This window comes from Terrapene carolina, unplaced genomic scaffold (genome assembly GCF_002925995.2).
Source record: "Terrapene carolina triunguis isolate 2854851 unplaced genomic scaffold, T_m_triunguis-2.0 Scaffold231, whole genome shotgun sequence".
Lineage (NCBI taxonomy): Eukaryota > Metazoa > Chordata > Testudines > Emydidae > Terrapene > Terrapene triunguis.
The window spans coordinates 16,264,589-16,280,369 of record NW_020664582.1 but is presented as its reverse complement, the minus strand read 5'-3'; the positions used below and the strand labels follow the sequence as shown (position 1 = coordinate 16,280,369).

The window sequence follows — 15,781 nt, the reverse complement described above, 5'->3', positions numbered from 1 at the left end:
CTGCCAGAATTCCTTGATTCATGTCAGCTCTTGGGCTTTTGCCATGCACAACCAAACCAGTTTGGTAAGTTGGCTGGATCCAAGAGCTACAATCTTCAGAGCTGATCGCTGGGGCAGGGTCTCTCAACAACCCTGAAGTATTTACCAAGGCATGGCTTATTCTGAGCTATTGCTTTCCTTCGTGCTTATAGTCCCCTAATACTAAGCCAATATGTTCATGCAGTAAGCAGCCCAGCAACCCGGTCAACATACCGTATCCATACGACACTAGAGGGCAACTCCAGTTTTGTCACAGGGGGATGATCTGCCCTCCATGCAGGTCTCTTCCCATTGCTCAGAGATTGGTCTGTGCCCTGAAGACGGCTTCTTTCTTCACAGACACAGCCCCTGCCCCACAGAGCTTACAGTCGAAACCAACAAGACAGACACAGGGTGGGAGACGGGTGATATTCCTGCTAGTTTTCCATTGAGGTTCTGCATAGGTAACGTCTCTTAATAGACATACATTGAGAGGGCCCAGGAGACATTTAATAGCCTCCCCCAGCCACCTTTCTCTAGTTGCTCCCTGCTTCCCGACAAGCCGCATGTTTTACGTTTACCTACAAAACCAAAAACCTTTTCCTCCCTTCCTGAGTGAGATCCTGCCCTCTGCCATGTCACATCCAGCCGCTCCGCGTGGCACTGTGGTTTGTCTCATCATACGCAGGCAGGCTCCGCCTGCTCCTGCAGAGATGCATGTCACCTGCACAGCACCTCACCGTGGCGCGTGAGATTTGTTTGCACCTTGACAGTCATAGGGAGGGTCTGTGTGTTGCTGCGGATCCCTTCCTGTCGAAGGTCTGCTCCCTTCCCCTGTTCCTGATGGAGGCTTCTGTGGTTCATCTTTAGAGACGCATATGCAGAGTTACATAGAGGACCCTTCTAATCTAGACTTGGTTGATTGAAGCGCTCTGTGCAGTCTATCGCATGAGTGACTGCCTTAGCTGGGTACTGTCTTCACGTGGCCTCCTGTACCTCTCTGCTTTGGGCTGTCCTTGAGAGGCCTGGCTAATTGAAAAGAGTCTTTGGCTCTTTGCCATCTGATGGGTGTTCTGCAGGGAGTTCATCCGAGTTACAGATTTTTCACACTGTGCTGTGTTGCTCACTGATGCATGTGACTCATCTGGAGCTGTTCCCCACTCCTACACACACACACACACACGCACGCATGCCCGGGGTCCAGCCTGATTCATGCTCTCTAGACATCTTATCCTGTTGCCAGCTGCACCGGCCATGTCTGCTCACCAAGGAGAAGCATCTCGCTAGTGGCTATGTAGGTGGAAAAGGGCTTGGAACATACATAGTGTGTTCCCGAGAGATTCACAGAGAGGCACCAGATTTAAGGAAGGGAAATTTTCCTATAGACAGAATGAAGTTTCACCATGCAAGGAGCAGGGCCCATTTACACAAGGCATGAGTTCTCTCCTGGCTCTCAGTGTGGTCTCACCTGACCGTGTTCCCGATGAACAGGCTCTGTTGTACATCCTTTTGCACTGAGATACTTGGGACACTACTCAGATCTAACACCTCATAGCTTTCCAGAGCTAATCCCGTCTCTATGGCAGCGTCCAACCCTGAGGACGTGCAAGATATCAGACTGAGTTCTCTCCATGCTCCCTTGTTCGAGCAGTGATTTCTAAAGCCCAGGAATTCAGACAGTGTCCTCCTCATTCGCTGCTGGAAATAGCTGTGTCAAACCATGTGGGGTCCTTAGTGGATCTGATTTCTCAGAGGGAGAGATGTTGAGCCACCCACAACTCCAGGTTAAGTCAGTGGGAGGAGTAGATCCTCGGTACCAGTGAAAAACCAGCAGAAATAATGATTCCGCTGCAACTAGTGTATAGAATAATCCATGTAAAGACCAGTCCTGGGTCTTGGTGAGTCCTCTGAGCCATGTTCCTCCCCCATCCCCTCCTCCTTCTCTCTCTGCAGGCAGTGTTCAGAGAACAATGGGGAGCCAGGCAAGTGTTCTGGGTAATGAGAAGCAAAAGAGTGTGATGCTATGTGTTTTGATCAGTCATGCTGGGAGAACATTCCTTATTTACTCTGGTGTGTCTAGAGAACATGCTCAGATCTGTCCTGATGGAAAGCCTTGATCGAACGCTGCTTTATTCCAGCCTGTCATCATCAATACTAAAGGAGCTAAAGCTCCAAAGACAAGGGACTGATGGGCCTCTCCACCCAATGGAAAATACAACTGCCAGCAAAGCAGGCTTCTCTGTCCCACCAGGAAGGACTGAATCCCAGGTCTGTAGGGCGTTATGCTCTTCTGGGCTCAAGAGTTGGTCACTGCATCTCGGTGTTCCGTGAAGTCAATGGAATTACACCGGGGTGAAGTTGGTCCCCTGTGTCTAACAAAACTTGCCCCCTTAGATCTCTTATTCTGAGTGTGAGTATAAAAGGCCTGGGAAGCGAGATCCAACAGGCAGCTGCTGCTTGTATCCTCAATCTGCCTGGTTGACCCAGCAGCCGGCATAGGGGAAATGTGGGTGAACTCCACTAATCCACCAGACGCCAGCGCTGTGCCTTTAAACCTGTCACAGCCCAAGGGTTGGCTCTAAAACAGGATGTTTTTCTGCTGAGAACAATTGTCACGTGAGCTGCAAAAGGACATGGCCAGCTTTTAGAAGCAAGGGAGCAGCTCTAGTCTCTGCAGCAGTGTCAAGTTCAGTAGGTTAAAGCAACAGTGATGCAAACTGCCCTGGTCTGTGTATTTACACAGAACTCCTGTGAATGCAGAAAGGGAAGTGACACTGGTTTGGATTTTAGGGGGAACCAGCTAAGGTGGTTTTCTCCCTTTGCTACAATGTGCATGCTTGTTACTTCGCTTGGTCTGCACAAGGCCTGAAGGTGAGAGTGCAGTTGCTTTTAGACTTCCCCGAATGTACGACAAACACTTAAGGAGTAATGACATTACTGACTTCTTCAGGCATCCCAGTCTGAAATCAATTGGCCACCACAAAGTGGAATAATAAATCTCAGATTTAGTTTCTAATTCTCATCCCTCAATACTTTAAATGTTCACTTTAAATTCTTAAATTTTATTGCACCAGTCAGTTTCACACTTGGGCATAAAGAGGCAGGCTGAGGTTTCAAAGCCATCTAGGGAATATGGACACCCCATTCCCACTTGTGTCTAAACCCCCTAGGCAGCTGCAGAAATCTCATGCTGGATTTGGAAGACTCAGTTGCTGCAGCATAGTCCCGGATCAAAACTGGCATGCGGGCCCTGAGCAAAGCATTCAGTGAAGCACGTGACTCCAGTGGGACTTAAGCATGTGCTCTAAGTGCTTTGCTGAATCTGGACCAGAATGTTTAGATTTGGAGCCAGTGGTCTACAACAAAGCAATTCCTGGGGGGTTCTCTGGCTTGTCTGAGAGGGCTTCTTGGCTTTAGTTACCACCTTTTGGCTACCACCGGTTCTGTTCAGGGCCCTTCCTGCAGCTGTGGCCAGATGGATCAGGCCCAGGGTCTGATACCCTTGATCTGAATAGAATAAGACAATGGTTTTGTCTCCAGCTCAGAAGCATTGTTTTGGACCAGAGCATGCATACAAAATAGCATCAGCCAATAAACATCTGCTGCAGCATCTGCTGACAAGGGCATGTGATGCCCTTCATAATATCACTATGGGATTGTGGCAAAACAGCTGTTTCTGAGACTGATCCCAGCCATGATGTGTTGAAGTGGCATTGGCGTTATTTTCTGGTAAATGTAGGAGATGGTTTACCTAGGGAGGTGGTAGAATCTCCTTCCTTAGAGGTTTTTAAGGTCAGGCTTGATAAAGCCCTGGCTGGGATGATTTAGTTGGGAATTGGTCCTGCTTTGAGGGGTTGGACTAGATGACCTCCTGAGGTCCCTTCCAACCCTGCTATTCTATGATTCTGTGATTCAAATCAGTCTTGACTATTCTAGACTTCTGTCTGGCTTGGATGGCTTTGCAATACATTGGGGCTATGGGAGCCGAATCCATGTATCTCACATGTGGGGGCAGTCTGGAGCCCTCAGTATTAGGCTAAAAATATTTGTATGTTTCTGTAGCACCTTGAACTGATCAGACTTACACCAGTGGGAATCGGAGGACTGGGCTGTGTTATCTTTCAGGTGTGTACAAACATAGGGAGTGCATGTGATGTGTCTGGAAAGCTGTTTAAAGTGTGTGTGTGAGAGAGAGCATGCACACGATACCTCTGGGTGTATGCAATCCTTTAAAGATGTGTCCTAATCCTGGAAAATGTCTCCACTCTTCAAAGCCAGGGGCTCTATAACCCTGATTTAAAATTGCAACTTCTGTTTGTTTCCCCACTCCAGGGATTCTTGGTGTAGAAGGTTTGACCTCCCCCTTTGCGTGAGCAGGCCAAGTATCTAATGTATACAGGACCCTGCTTGCCAGGCCCTCCAAGGTCATTAAGAGCTGTAAAAGAAATGCAAGTGTTACGAAACAACCAGGGTAAGCTGACCATGCGGGGAAAGTGCCCAGTGATTTGAACTTTAAGATTAGAGCGCTCATCTTTGTCCTGTCGTCTCAGATACCAGGATTTCATCTAGTAAATATCACCTATTTTTTTTAACTGGGTCATCTTTTTGATTAGTGTAATGTAATTAATAAAATTGCACAGCATTTCTCTCTGTCTTCCCTTCCTGGCTGGACTTCCTGAGGTCCGATCTCGCAACTGAATAATTGTCGCAGTATCTCTCCCACAGCTGGCTATGCCGTGGGATCAGACACAGCTGATGAGTGTTATGCTGTGTTGTTATAGCCTTCAGCCTGCTGCCCCACTCACTGAGCTTTTCCTAAACGCGTCCTTTCTCCAGCACCAGCAAAAATCCATTCTTTTCATCCCTTGTTGTTCCTACACTTCTACTGCTGGGTAACGAGTCCTAGCTCAGCTCTGGCCAGGAGTCAGGGGGGCAAGGAGGAGAGAATCCATTGGTGGACTTGAGTCCTTATTGTTTAGGTTCACAAAGCTCAAGGAGAGTTTGGAACAAAATAACTGTTCTGTCGCGTGGCTGGTATTCCTGTGCCTCGAGGTGGGAGTGCTGTGAAGTGCATGAAATACTCAGCCAGTGCTGCACTGGTGAGCTCAGCGCAGGGGAGCGATCTGTTTGCTCAAGCTGTGTGCTTTCCTGTGGAAAAGGGCCAAGGCCATGCTGCTTGTTGCGCATCTGTGCCTTGCATGGAAACAGCAAGCTGTGTGTGTCAACAGCAGAAAGTGAGCGTAGGCTCAGCCAACTGAACAGCAGCGTGTCGGGGTAAGTGCGCTATTTATGGAGACGGGAACGTGTGTTTTCTTGGGTTTACTGCACTTTTTGTCGGTGACGTGTCTTGATTGGTATTAACAAATGTCAGATGAGTATTTGCCCATCGTTCACACATTTAAATAGCCAGGTTATCTCTGCCCAGCAGGTACAGTTTTAATGCTAGGAAATGTCACCACCAGGGCAGGTAAATATTGATATGTGTGAATCTATATACTTAATATTGGTGCTTATGCAACAGCTGCTTTACTGGAGAGACCTGACGACCTCCAAAGCTTTTTCTGCTATTCAGTCCCTCTGTGCTTTCGGCTGAAGTGGCACAAGGTTGCTTAGCTGCAAAGAGGCCTCCAAAAGTGCGATGAAGTGGAGACCGTCGCTGCCTGTGGTGGTGGCGGCGGCACATTGTGATCTGCGTACGGTCTTATTGTAACTGAACAGCAGGAGCCGCTGGCATGGTCAAACTGGTACAGGACAGGGGCAATAGAAGTTCTGTTGACAGATGCTATCTCATCAAACATCAGACAGTGTAAACAAGATGATTTCCCTTGGTCGGGGGTGGTTAATATCATCTTAGATAATTAACATGGGGAGAGTTTTGTGGAACCAATATTCGTGGCACTGTTTATGCTGATGGTTTAATTTTTGCATCTCAGGACAGTGGAAACCATCAATGTCTGTTTGATTTTTCTTTGTAGATATTTTGACTGTCAGCTTGGCAGGGCTGCAGTCCTAGCATTGCAAACCCTGTAGGGCATTTTTGTTCAAAACGAACTGGATTAAAAGAAAACGTCGTGGTAAAAATTACTAGCATCAGTGGGGTCTTCTTAGTTTTTATAAAATCAAAACTTCAAGCCACATCTTAAGATGGAGGGTGTCAATCGAAGGGTTGGGTTTTTGAAGTGGAGACCTCTAATGTTTTTATTGCCAGGTACAACTGGGAATCTCACAGTGACACACACAATTTGTGGTTGGGGAGACTAGCACACGGCGGGTGAAATCTTGGCCCCATTGCAGTCAGTGGTAAAACTCCCAGTGTGCTTTTCACTTCTCATCCCAGTGTAGCTGAGGTAACTGGTGTGTTGGCGATGTGATTGCTTGTTAATGCAATTATTCCCCAAAGGGGAAGCAACCTGTAATACAGCTAGCAATTGCTTGGAGTGCTACCGCATTTTGTATCTTATTGAAGGTCATGTGCTTTGCACCATCCTGTATTAATCTAGGCAATTAAGTGTTAACTTGCACGCACAGTTGAGTTCAACCGGAGTGAATCTGACTCCTGAGTTCCCGTCTGTTTAGAAGCCTGTGGCATTATTGCAGAGCGAAAGTGGCTTGTACGGGCGGCCTGGCTACAAAGCTTCTAGTGTCTAGGCTGCTCAGACCTCAGAGCACTAAGGTAATCCACAGGGGTGCCTTGCAGTTCTTCAATGTGCAGCATAAGTTGTGCTTTGTCTCATTGCTTACCTAGAAGACAGAGTAGAAATTCTACAATTGATACAAAGAGGAAAATGTCTACTGGATGTGGGCACTTACTTGAGATCTCTCTCAAACAGCTGGTGATTTGGGTGGATTTTTACTGTAGCCAAACTGGCTTGGTTCTCCTAGCTCTGGTCCTTCCTTTCTAGCATCTAGCTGGGGATAGGCAAGTCTGACTATCCCGCTGGAGACCATGTGTGGGGGAATGGAGATAGAGACGGGCCACAGCTTCTTGCTCAGACATGTTTTGACCATAGGAAGGGCATATGTTCCTGGCTGGGTGAGATGAACTATGAGACAAGTGATGATGCAGTAATGACATGAAACACCTGACATTGCTCCAGCTCATTACCTTTGGGGTCTCTCTTTCCCATGCCATTCTACAGGGTGATGTGCAGCCTGCTGAGCTTGCTCTGAGTCACCCTGTGAATTGTCTAGGTAGGGTGAGCAAGTATGACTCCGTGCTTCTTCCTGTCCTTCTGCAGCCATTATGCTGCCTCTCATGTGGCATTGCTCTGTAGGAGGAAAAGACAACATCCTCCCAGCTGCTGAACCAGGGACGATAAACCTGAAAGCTGTAGGTGTTGGCCAATGGAAATGAGCAGGACTTCCCTGCTTGTATGCATCATTGTGAGTCTTCCCAGGCGCTGAGGGTAGATGTACCCTCTGTGCCCACCTCTGAAAATTCTGACCCTGCAGACTACTTTGGCTTCTCTATAGGCCTAGATGTCCGTCTGTCTGTCCCTCTCATACAGGGCCTGTCTAGGCTAGGCGTGAGAAGCAGGCTGATCCCAATGCAGAGGGAAATATTGTCTCCCCACTTAAGCAATGGACATTCCACAATCTCTAGTGAAAGTTCCCACGGGTAGCCTCCCTGCTTCCCTGGTGTGAGGTGCCTTCGGCTGTGCTCTGCATGGAGTATCGCTAGGCACGCATGTCATGTTTACTTTGGTTTAGCACTTAGAGCAGTCTGTGGCTTTTCTGCCAGCCCTACTGGGATGCGAAGATGAATTCCCCGTCACACACTGTCACCCAAAGCTGAGCATAAATGCTGAACCCAGAACTTGCTGCTATCAAGCAGCCCACTCAGGTGCTACTGTTTCGCAGTTCAACCTCAACTGTTGATATGCATAGCAGTGAAGACCCTGCCTTCCAGAGTGCTGGTGTGCTCTGCCACATGCTTGGTCTTTGAGCAGATTCCACACCTGTGCAGTTCTTCCAGGGATCGCACCCCGGAATGCGCTCGCCCCAAGATTTATATCTCGCTTTAAAACCCCTTTAGAGTTTAGAAGTTTACAGCAAATGACTGCAAACACTCTTCCCAGAGTCCATGTTCCCAGTGAGAATGTGGACCCATGAGGCAGGACTCCTGATTGATCAGTTCCCCTCTCTCTGCCTCAGCTTACGTGTCAGTAAAATGGGGTGATGATATTCACCTACTTTACCAGGTGGGGGGCGTTGTGAAGCCTAACTAATATTTGCACAGAGCTTTGAGCTCGCCTGCTGGGAAGTGCCACTGTATGTTCACCATATACTGTCCAAATAACGCACCACCCCGTGTGTCCTTGCAGCAGCTGGGATCAAGCTAACCGTCCCCAGATGCAAACATCTGCACACGCATTCTCAGTGGAAGCTCCTTGATTCTGCTGGTCTGATAGAGCTGGAGTGTATTGTATAGAAGATGTAGTGCAAAGTGGAGAGGAACCAGAGGGAGTCAGAGAGTGATTTTTTTGTTTTGTTTGAACACTGTTTATAAAATACAGTGCATTAAGTGAAGCATGTGCTCCCTGAGATACTGGCATCAGGCATATTTTGTAAATTAAAAAATAAATGGACCCATAACTCTTAAGTGCCAAGTGGTTTTAGCCTCAGCAGGAACTGCAAAAACCTACCGGCACTTTTACAGCATTTTGTTGGGGATCCAGGAGACCAAACAGCTACGCGCCCTCGCTCTGAAACTGCTGCTTGGGGAATGCCTCGTGCCACCTGGCTGAGAGCACTTGGATGAGAGACAAGCTTGGTGAAAAGACTTGGGAGCTTTTATTGACTGTAGACAATGTACTTTGATCAAGAGTCTTTCAATGTTTTTCTTTCTTGTCCCTGCTGGAATCAAAACTAGATAGATTAAGCCCGGAAGGACGTAGAGCCAGCAGCTGTTCACATTTCCTCCCCTCTCATTGATTACCCTGGTGTTCCTGAAGTGTTAGAAAACCAGTTCAAGCTTAAATCACTTCTTATGAAAGAGTTTGTCTGTACTCTGCCCTGGGCTGAAGTAACAAGGTTTTGCAATATGATAAGCAAGCCCCTCTGTATAAAATCCTCCGCATCCACAAAGCACAGGCTTCCGATGAGAGCTGTAGGTAAAAGCAAGTAAATTACAGGTAGAGAAAGCTGTTTAGTGCAACATGTTCACCTGTTAGCCAACCTGCCATCTTAATTAAATACATTTCCTTATGTAGATCAACTTAAAGCCTCAATTGTTTTTTTGCCCAGAACATCTACAGGCCTATAGCAGCTGTTGAAGACAAATAATTTCCTCCCCTGGAGCAGCAGATAGAGACTAGATTGAAATAGTATTGTCTCTGTGTGGGTGCATTGGTCTGGAATTAAACCGTGATCCCTGATTATGGACTGATCCGCAGTTCATTGCTGGCTATTCCATTGGAAGGCTGTAATGGGTACACAGAGATGGTCTGGCATGTACAGGGGATGTGTCTAAAGCAATCACATGCTGGTGTTTTGAGCAGCAGCCAAGGTTCATTTTGTGGAAGGACAAAGAGGCCACGATTCTTGCAGTACAGATCAGTGTGGCAAGAAAGTTTGGCCTAGATGGTTTTCCTGGCATCATGCTTTTAGGACCATCAAAATGCAACTTACAATTGTGCAGAATCTGTCACCAGCCCTTTGCTGGCCTGGGGCAGTAAGAACAGAACGCATGTCTCCTGCATGGCAGGGCAGAGCACTAGCCCCCTGGGCCTGCCCATTCCCAGCTCCGGGTCCCAGCTCTCCAATGCGCTGCTCTGAGGAGTGGGTTTCTCCTGAGACCTTGAGTCTTGCTGTGCAAAGGTACGTGAGCGCTGCCCTTGGTTAGTGCCCTGATGTGTTCAGCCCACGAGCCAAGCTCTGCCCTTGGATCTGAATGCTGGAGCTTGGCTCCCATGGTCTGCAGTCTGCTGCTGAGAGCAGCACATGGAGCTGGGCTCTGAGCGGAGCCCTGGGCTGGTGGCTATGTTCACTCTAGGCAGGTGTTGGTCAATGACTGACTTAGTGTTTGGTGCTGTTTCCTTTTCTTACAGGTGTGATTCCTCCGGCCTTCTCTCCAGTCTCCTGCCATGGCTGATACTATCTTTGGTAACGGCAGCGATCAGTGGGTGTGTCCCAATGACCGGCAGCTGGCGCTGAGAGCCAAGTGAGTGCTTCCTGTTGTTTCCCCTCTCTCTGTTAACAGCAGGGGCCGCAGAGCGTGATCTCTTACAGCGTTTACTGTTGCCCTCCAGGCTGATTCTCAGGCTGTGGGTCTGGGGCAGAAGGGGCGGTGCTAGTTGCCTGTGAGGCAGGGTCCCCTGGATCTCAGAGTGCCCGAACTGCAAAGACAGAGCCTGTAAGGGGGGAGGAAAGGTTTCCCAGTGGTTAGAGCAGTGGTCTGGGGCTTGGGTTCAATTCCTGGCTCTCCCACAAGCTTCCTGTCTATTCCGAGGCAAGCGAGAGGGGTATTGTAGATACTATGGTGCATAGATAAGCCAAAACCCAGTTTATTATTGGCCATGCTAGAGGAACCCAATGGAAATCCCCCACAATCCATCCCTCCAAACTGGCTTCCCTTGCCAGGCCTGTGAGGTTTTTCCTTCACCAGACTGACTTGCACTGTGCCCAGGGCTGGTCCACACACAAACTGGAACCGTCTTGTTTTCTTCCCATGCAAGTCTGAGTGTGGGATTAGCACATGAAAACCAGAGCTGTTCAGTGGACATCAGACACTTCCATTCTGAACAACTGCTGCCCACTGACACACTTGCAGCCAAGTAGCTAACGGGGTGGATCAAAACCTGGTTAGTTACATTGGTTCTGGTTTGTGGGCAGCCCAAGCCCTAGCTCTCATTCCACACCCTGGAGAGGGTTCCCAGCCTGCCCAGCTCGTGAAAGGGTCATGCCCTGTCTCTTTACCTGATCTAGAGACTAGGTCTCTCCACACCCACAGCTGTGGCTGCTTTTCAGACCCGGCCTGGGGCTTGGGCAGGAGTGGGAGAGGAGAGGTCTCTCCTGCTCCCCGTGAGACCTGAGCTTCCTCGGAGTTGATGGCTTTGCTCCTGTGCTGAGCAGGGCACGTAATAACATCCTGCATCACTCCTGTCACTCCTTCCTGCCTGAAGGGACTGAACATGCTCTAAAACCTGAAACTGATCCACAAGCTGTGCAATGATCAGAGCGTCACTGCAGTGCAGCCCCCCCTTGGGTGAAATGGGGCAGCTGCTTAAGAGGTAACATGCACTCCAATGGATAACTTGGAGAAGGCTGTACCCCACTGACTCTGCCAGGTGCGTTTAGACAGAATGTAACGGCCTGGATTGACTCCTGCTCTGGTGAAGTGTGCCAAGGTACTATTAACGACCACCGTGAGTTGTACATCTGCCTCATAAGACAGCCTGTAGCAGCAGGCCTGGGCCTTGGTGTGTTACCTAAGTCAAAAAGGGGGCACCAGCTAGTGGCTTGCCTGCCCCACTGAGAGCAGTACCTATCTGCCCCAGCCAGTCTCCCATCCAAGTAATGACCTGACCTGACCCTGCTTAGCTTGTGAAGTCTGCCAGGACCCACAGTGCAGGGTTTTTCTCAAAGCCGCTGCACTGCTCCAGGTGTTATAGTCACAATGCAGCTGCCTTGCTGGAGGCCAACTATGTCATTTGGCTTCCCTGAGGACAGCCACAGGAATCGCTGCTTGGATGCCTCTTGAGGTGCAGCCCTGTGTTCGGATGCTGTCTGGAGTTTCCTTCCTGTGCAATAGCTTGCAACCCCCACCCTCCTTTGAGTTCCCACTACCAACCCTATATTTAATAAGCAAAGTTGGTGGATGCAAAAGCCAGTCCTAGCAGCGCCCCATCTATAATTCATGGCCTCCCCCAGCTGGCGCCTGCTCTTTTGTTTGGAGGCACATGTCATTTGATCTTGTTTTCTCCCTCAAGTCAGATTGCTGGTGGGGAGGGGACTGGGATAAGTCAGTGGCTTGAATTGTATTTGTTCTAGCTGCTTTCCTCTGGCAGCAGCCTGTGCCCTGTTGCCCCCAGTCCTGCTCCCAGCTGAACCTCCTGGGTCAGCTTCAAAGGGCTTAAAAACGTAACAGCGCCCAGCTGGACAGGACTGGGGCTGTAAGCATTGTATGGGCAGGACAGAGCCTCCTGCAGTCACTGCTGTGGAGCTCCCCTTAGGCTCGGCTATCTGGCACTGAGCCACATGTTATCATGGTGCTCTGTGCTGCTCGAGTATATCTAAGGTCATTTAGTGGTCTCAGAACCCTTTACTAATGCTAGTGAGTTAGGGCTGTAAGCCTGTGAGGTGTAGGAGAATTAAACCATTTGACAGAGAGGAGAAACAGGCATCCCCCAGGTCACCTCGCAGGTCAGTGGCTGAGCTGGGGATGAACTCCCAGGCCTATGGTTCCAAAAGTGCCTAATATTGTTGGGTGCCCAGCATGAGATGTCTTAAAGGGGCCTGTCAGTGTGTGGGGGCAGGGACCCCTGCTTTAACCACTAGACGGTGCTTTCTTCTGCTGACGCCCCACCTGGGGTAATGACACCCAAGTGTAAAATGAAAACTAGGCCTGCTCAAAAGAAGGGGCATCCAAGGACGGGAGGAGTTAGGTCAGTGGCAGGAAATCGGTTCTCAGCCCTGTGGGGAAGGTGAAGTGTGGAACGTGAAACGGTCGTGTCGATAGATTTCTGCTTGGGACCCGGCATCTCTGCAGGCAAGTCGATGGCTGTGATTTTCTAGGCTCCCAGGTTCAGGACCTGGGGCGTGGCAGAGGATTTCTGTGCTATTCCAGCCTTCAGTGTGACACTGCCCACCCTGCAGGCTCCAGACTGGCTGGTCGGTGCACACAAACCAGACTGACAAGCAGAGGAAAACGCAGGTGCTGAACCCGAAGGAGCTGGAGGTCATCCTGGAGGTCATCCGCAGGGCGGAGAAGCTGGACCTTGTTGAGCAGCAGCGAATCGGGTACGGTCGCCCGGCCCAGCTAGGGACTTGCTGTTTATTTCTCCCTGGAGGAGGGCATAGGATCCATCCTAGGAAGGTGGCTCTCCGGTCCTGCTGTGCTCCAATCACCGCGCAGGCTGCGTATCAGTTCGGTCAGTGTCTCCCACACCCAGTCTGTCTAGCCCTGATTTGGGCTGGGCGAAAGGCAGGATGGGGGCTCTCTTCCTTCTCACTCCCATACTTGGAGATTGTCTAGACCAGGGGTTTGCTCTGACTACAGCCACTGGGGCAACACCTCGTGTAGCTGGGGGGTGAGCTTGTCCTGGCTACGGTAGCCACACCCATGGCTCCTACCAAGGCCTTAGGAACCTGACTGAGCTGCACAGCTGCCCAGCGTTGGGGCTGCAGTCAGAACTCCTGGGTGACAGTCTCCGGCTGCCCAGTAATTCTCTGGGGTTGTTTGCTCAGAGCAGTGAGCGTGGAGTGTTCTGGCTGGCTGACTCCATGGGAAGGGTTTGTTAGCCGGAGTCATTAACTGACTGGCATCATCCTCGTCCGTCGGTACCTTCGCCACGCCATGTTTCGTTTGACTTTTGGCTGAGTTGAAGGACTGGTCTGGCAGACGGGACAGTGTTAACCCTGCGCCTGACTGTATCAAAGCAAGCAAGTCGCCCAGGGGGAAGCCACTGGGGGCTCGTTATTAAAGGGCGAGGAGAAAGGAAGACCCCTGGATCAGGCACAGCTTGTGCAAAATTCCCCCGATGCACCAAAACCTTTCCCGGGAAACTGACTTGCCTGGACCTCGGGGAGGGTGCTATTTAGCACCAGCCACGGTGGTTTGTGTCAGTGTGCTGTAAGACCCATCATATGTGAAAGCTACTGCACAAGCATCAGATGGTAACCGCTCCCTCTTGGCTGGTGAGCTAAGGGTGGAAAGCCCTAGGTCCCTCTAAGCACCAGCCCCTGGCTTGTTAAAGCCCTCGCTGAAGTTCTTCTACTAACTCTTCAAAGTTCTGTTATGTGGAGGGCACGGGTCACAGAATCAGCCGTGATGGCTCCTTATGGCTCTGCTGTCTGTCCCAATCGCCTCACTATAGGGTCTGTGCCCCTTCCAAACAAACCTTGCTTTCCCATCGGTGCCTGGCTTGCTTTATGGGGCTCTGGTCCCAATGAGAATGTAGGTGGGTGAAAAATGGCCTTGCCTTTTCTCCCTTAGCGCACCCACATGCACAGCTGCTGCTGGTTTCTGCCGTTGATAAACTCCATTATTATTATTTTGCTCCCTGTATAAATAGAAGCACTGCTGGTGAGCTAGAGCCATAATCCTAGCTCTGTACGCCATCCACGTTCTGTAGTCAAGTTGGCAGCCCCTGCATTCCCACTCCAGCTGCTGTGGACGCCTCACATGCAGACTTTTGCTTTTTTTGCATCGAAAGCAGCCTATTTATTAATGCGAAGTCTCGCTGGTGTTCCCCATCCCGCTTGGGGTCCTGTGGCCTCAGATTTGGGCTTCCCAGCTCGGAGCCAGGCATAGGGTGGTATCTCCAGAGCTCCCACCCCTGCACTGGCAGCCCATGGTAATGTCCTAGAACCTGAGCTGTTGCCAGTGGGGTATTACCCAGCTTCCTCTGCGCCCTTCATTTTGGGCTGGGTTGTTTTCCTGTAGGAGCCCTGCTTTCCGACATATGCATTTAAAGCCCATCTGCATCCCAAAGGCAGGAAGCCTTTGCTCCGTGCTGCAAGCTGAAGGCCATACAACCCGTGTGATGCTGCCCCATTAGCCACCCTTCGTTAGAATGCTGAAACATCCCCTGCATGCACTGTGAACATAACTTCTTGCTCTGCACTCACTGGCCGAGCCAGGGATACAACATGGCTGTCCCCGGTCTGTTTATATTGTGTTACCTGGGTGGTGTTGTTCCCATTTTGCAGATGGGTAAACTGAGTCATGGGGATTAAGTGATTTGCTCAAAGCCGCACGAAGAGGGGTGGTGAGCGTGGGCCAGGAACAGAACCCAGGTGTCCAGATCTAACCACTAGCCCATGCTCCTCCCTGCAGAGTCTGCCTCACTGCAGTAATTCCAAAGGAATCTCCTCTAATCTCTGCTCCCCTACAGGCGCCTGGTGGAGCGGCTGGAAAACATGAGGAAGAACGTGATGGGGAATGGGCTGTCTCAGTGCTTACTCTGTGGCGAGCTGTTGGGGCTGCTGGGGACCACATCGGTCTTCTGTCAGGACTGCAAAAAGGTAAGCTTCCCGGCATCTTGTTTTCCTATAAATACCCAGGAGGCTAATCCATCTCAGGTTGATCTTGCGGGGGTGGGGGTGGGGACTGGCTGGACAGCATTTAACTCTGGTGTGCTTTGTAATAAACCCCCAGAGGATCTGGTCCCTGCCCAGTCCTTAATATCACGTTAAGTGTCTCATTCCCCCAAGATCCCAAAAAAGCTTTACAAACCCTGTGTCTAGAACCCCAATGAACTGCAGCCACCTCTGGGGTGGAAGGCATCAGTCAGGCAAACAGTGGGCTTGCACAGTGAGGGGCGGGGGCAGCAATTATGCTCAATGAGGAACTCTCACAGGAAGCTCCATGCGCCTCATTATCGAGGTCTTGTCCGAGCCTCCGCCCAGTAACCGCAAGGTGCTCAGTTTCTCTACCTCAGAGGTCTGAAGGTTCAGATCCACCCTTTTGGAACTAGTTATTTCAGGGCTAATGTGTAGTCCCCTGAGCCATCCCCCTGGCTAGTGCATGGTTAAACCTTGCTGCAAGGTTACAGCATGTTGCTGTCCCAGTGACATCCGTGCTATTTGAAATAGGTGGCGG

General features: G+C 50.1%; 1 protein-coding gene across 5 annotated transcripts in view; it reads left to right on the top strand.

Annotated features, from left to right (window-relative positions):
* RPH3AL (rabphilin 3A like (without C2 domains)) overlaps positions 1 to 15,781 on the top strand; it is an 87,272-nt gene that overhangs the window by 20,600 nt on the left and 50,891 nt on the right. For 3 of the 5 annotated variants that reach the window (XM_024211194.1, XM_024211193.2, XM_024211196.2), the window contains 3 exons: positions 10,068 to 10,180; positions 12,835 to 12,978; positions 15,075 to 15,204. In XM_024211194.1, coding sequence (XP_024066962.1) covers positions 10,104 to 10,180; positions 12,835 to 12,978; positions 15,075 to 15,204 — 351 coding nt within the window. In that variant the 5' untranslated portion in view covers positions 10,068 to 10,103. Of the gene's footprint in view, positions 1 to 4,436; positions 4,490 to 5,246; positions 5,293 to 10,067; positions 10,181 to 12,834; positions 12,979 to 15,074; positions 15,205 to 15,781 lie in introns of those variants that run through there. The other 2 variants (XM_024211197.1, XM_024211195.1) reach the window with 2 other exon arrangements.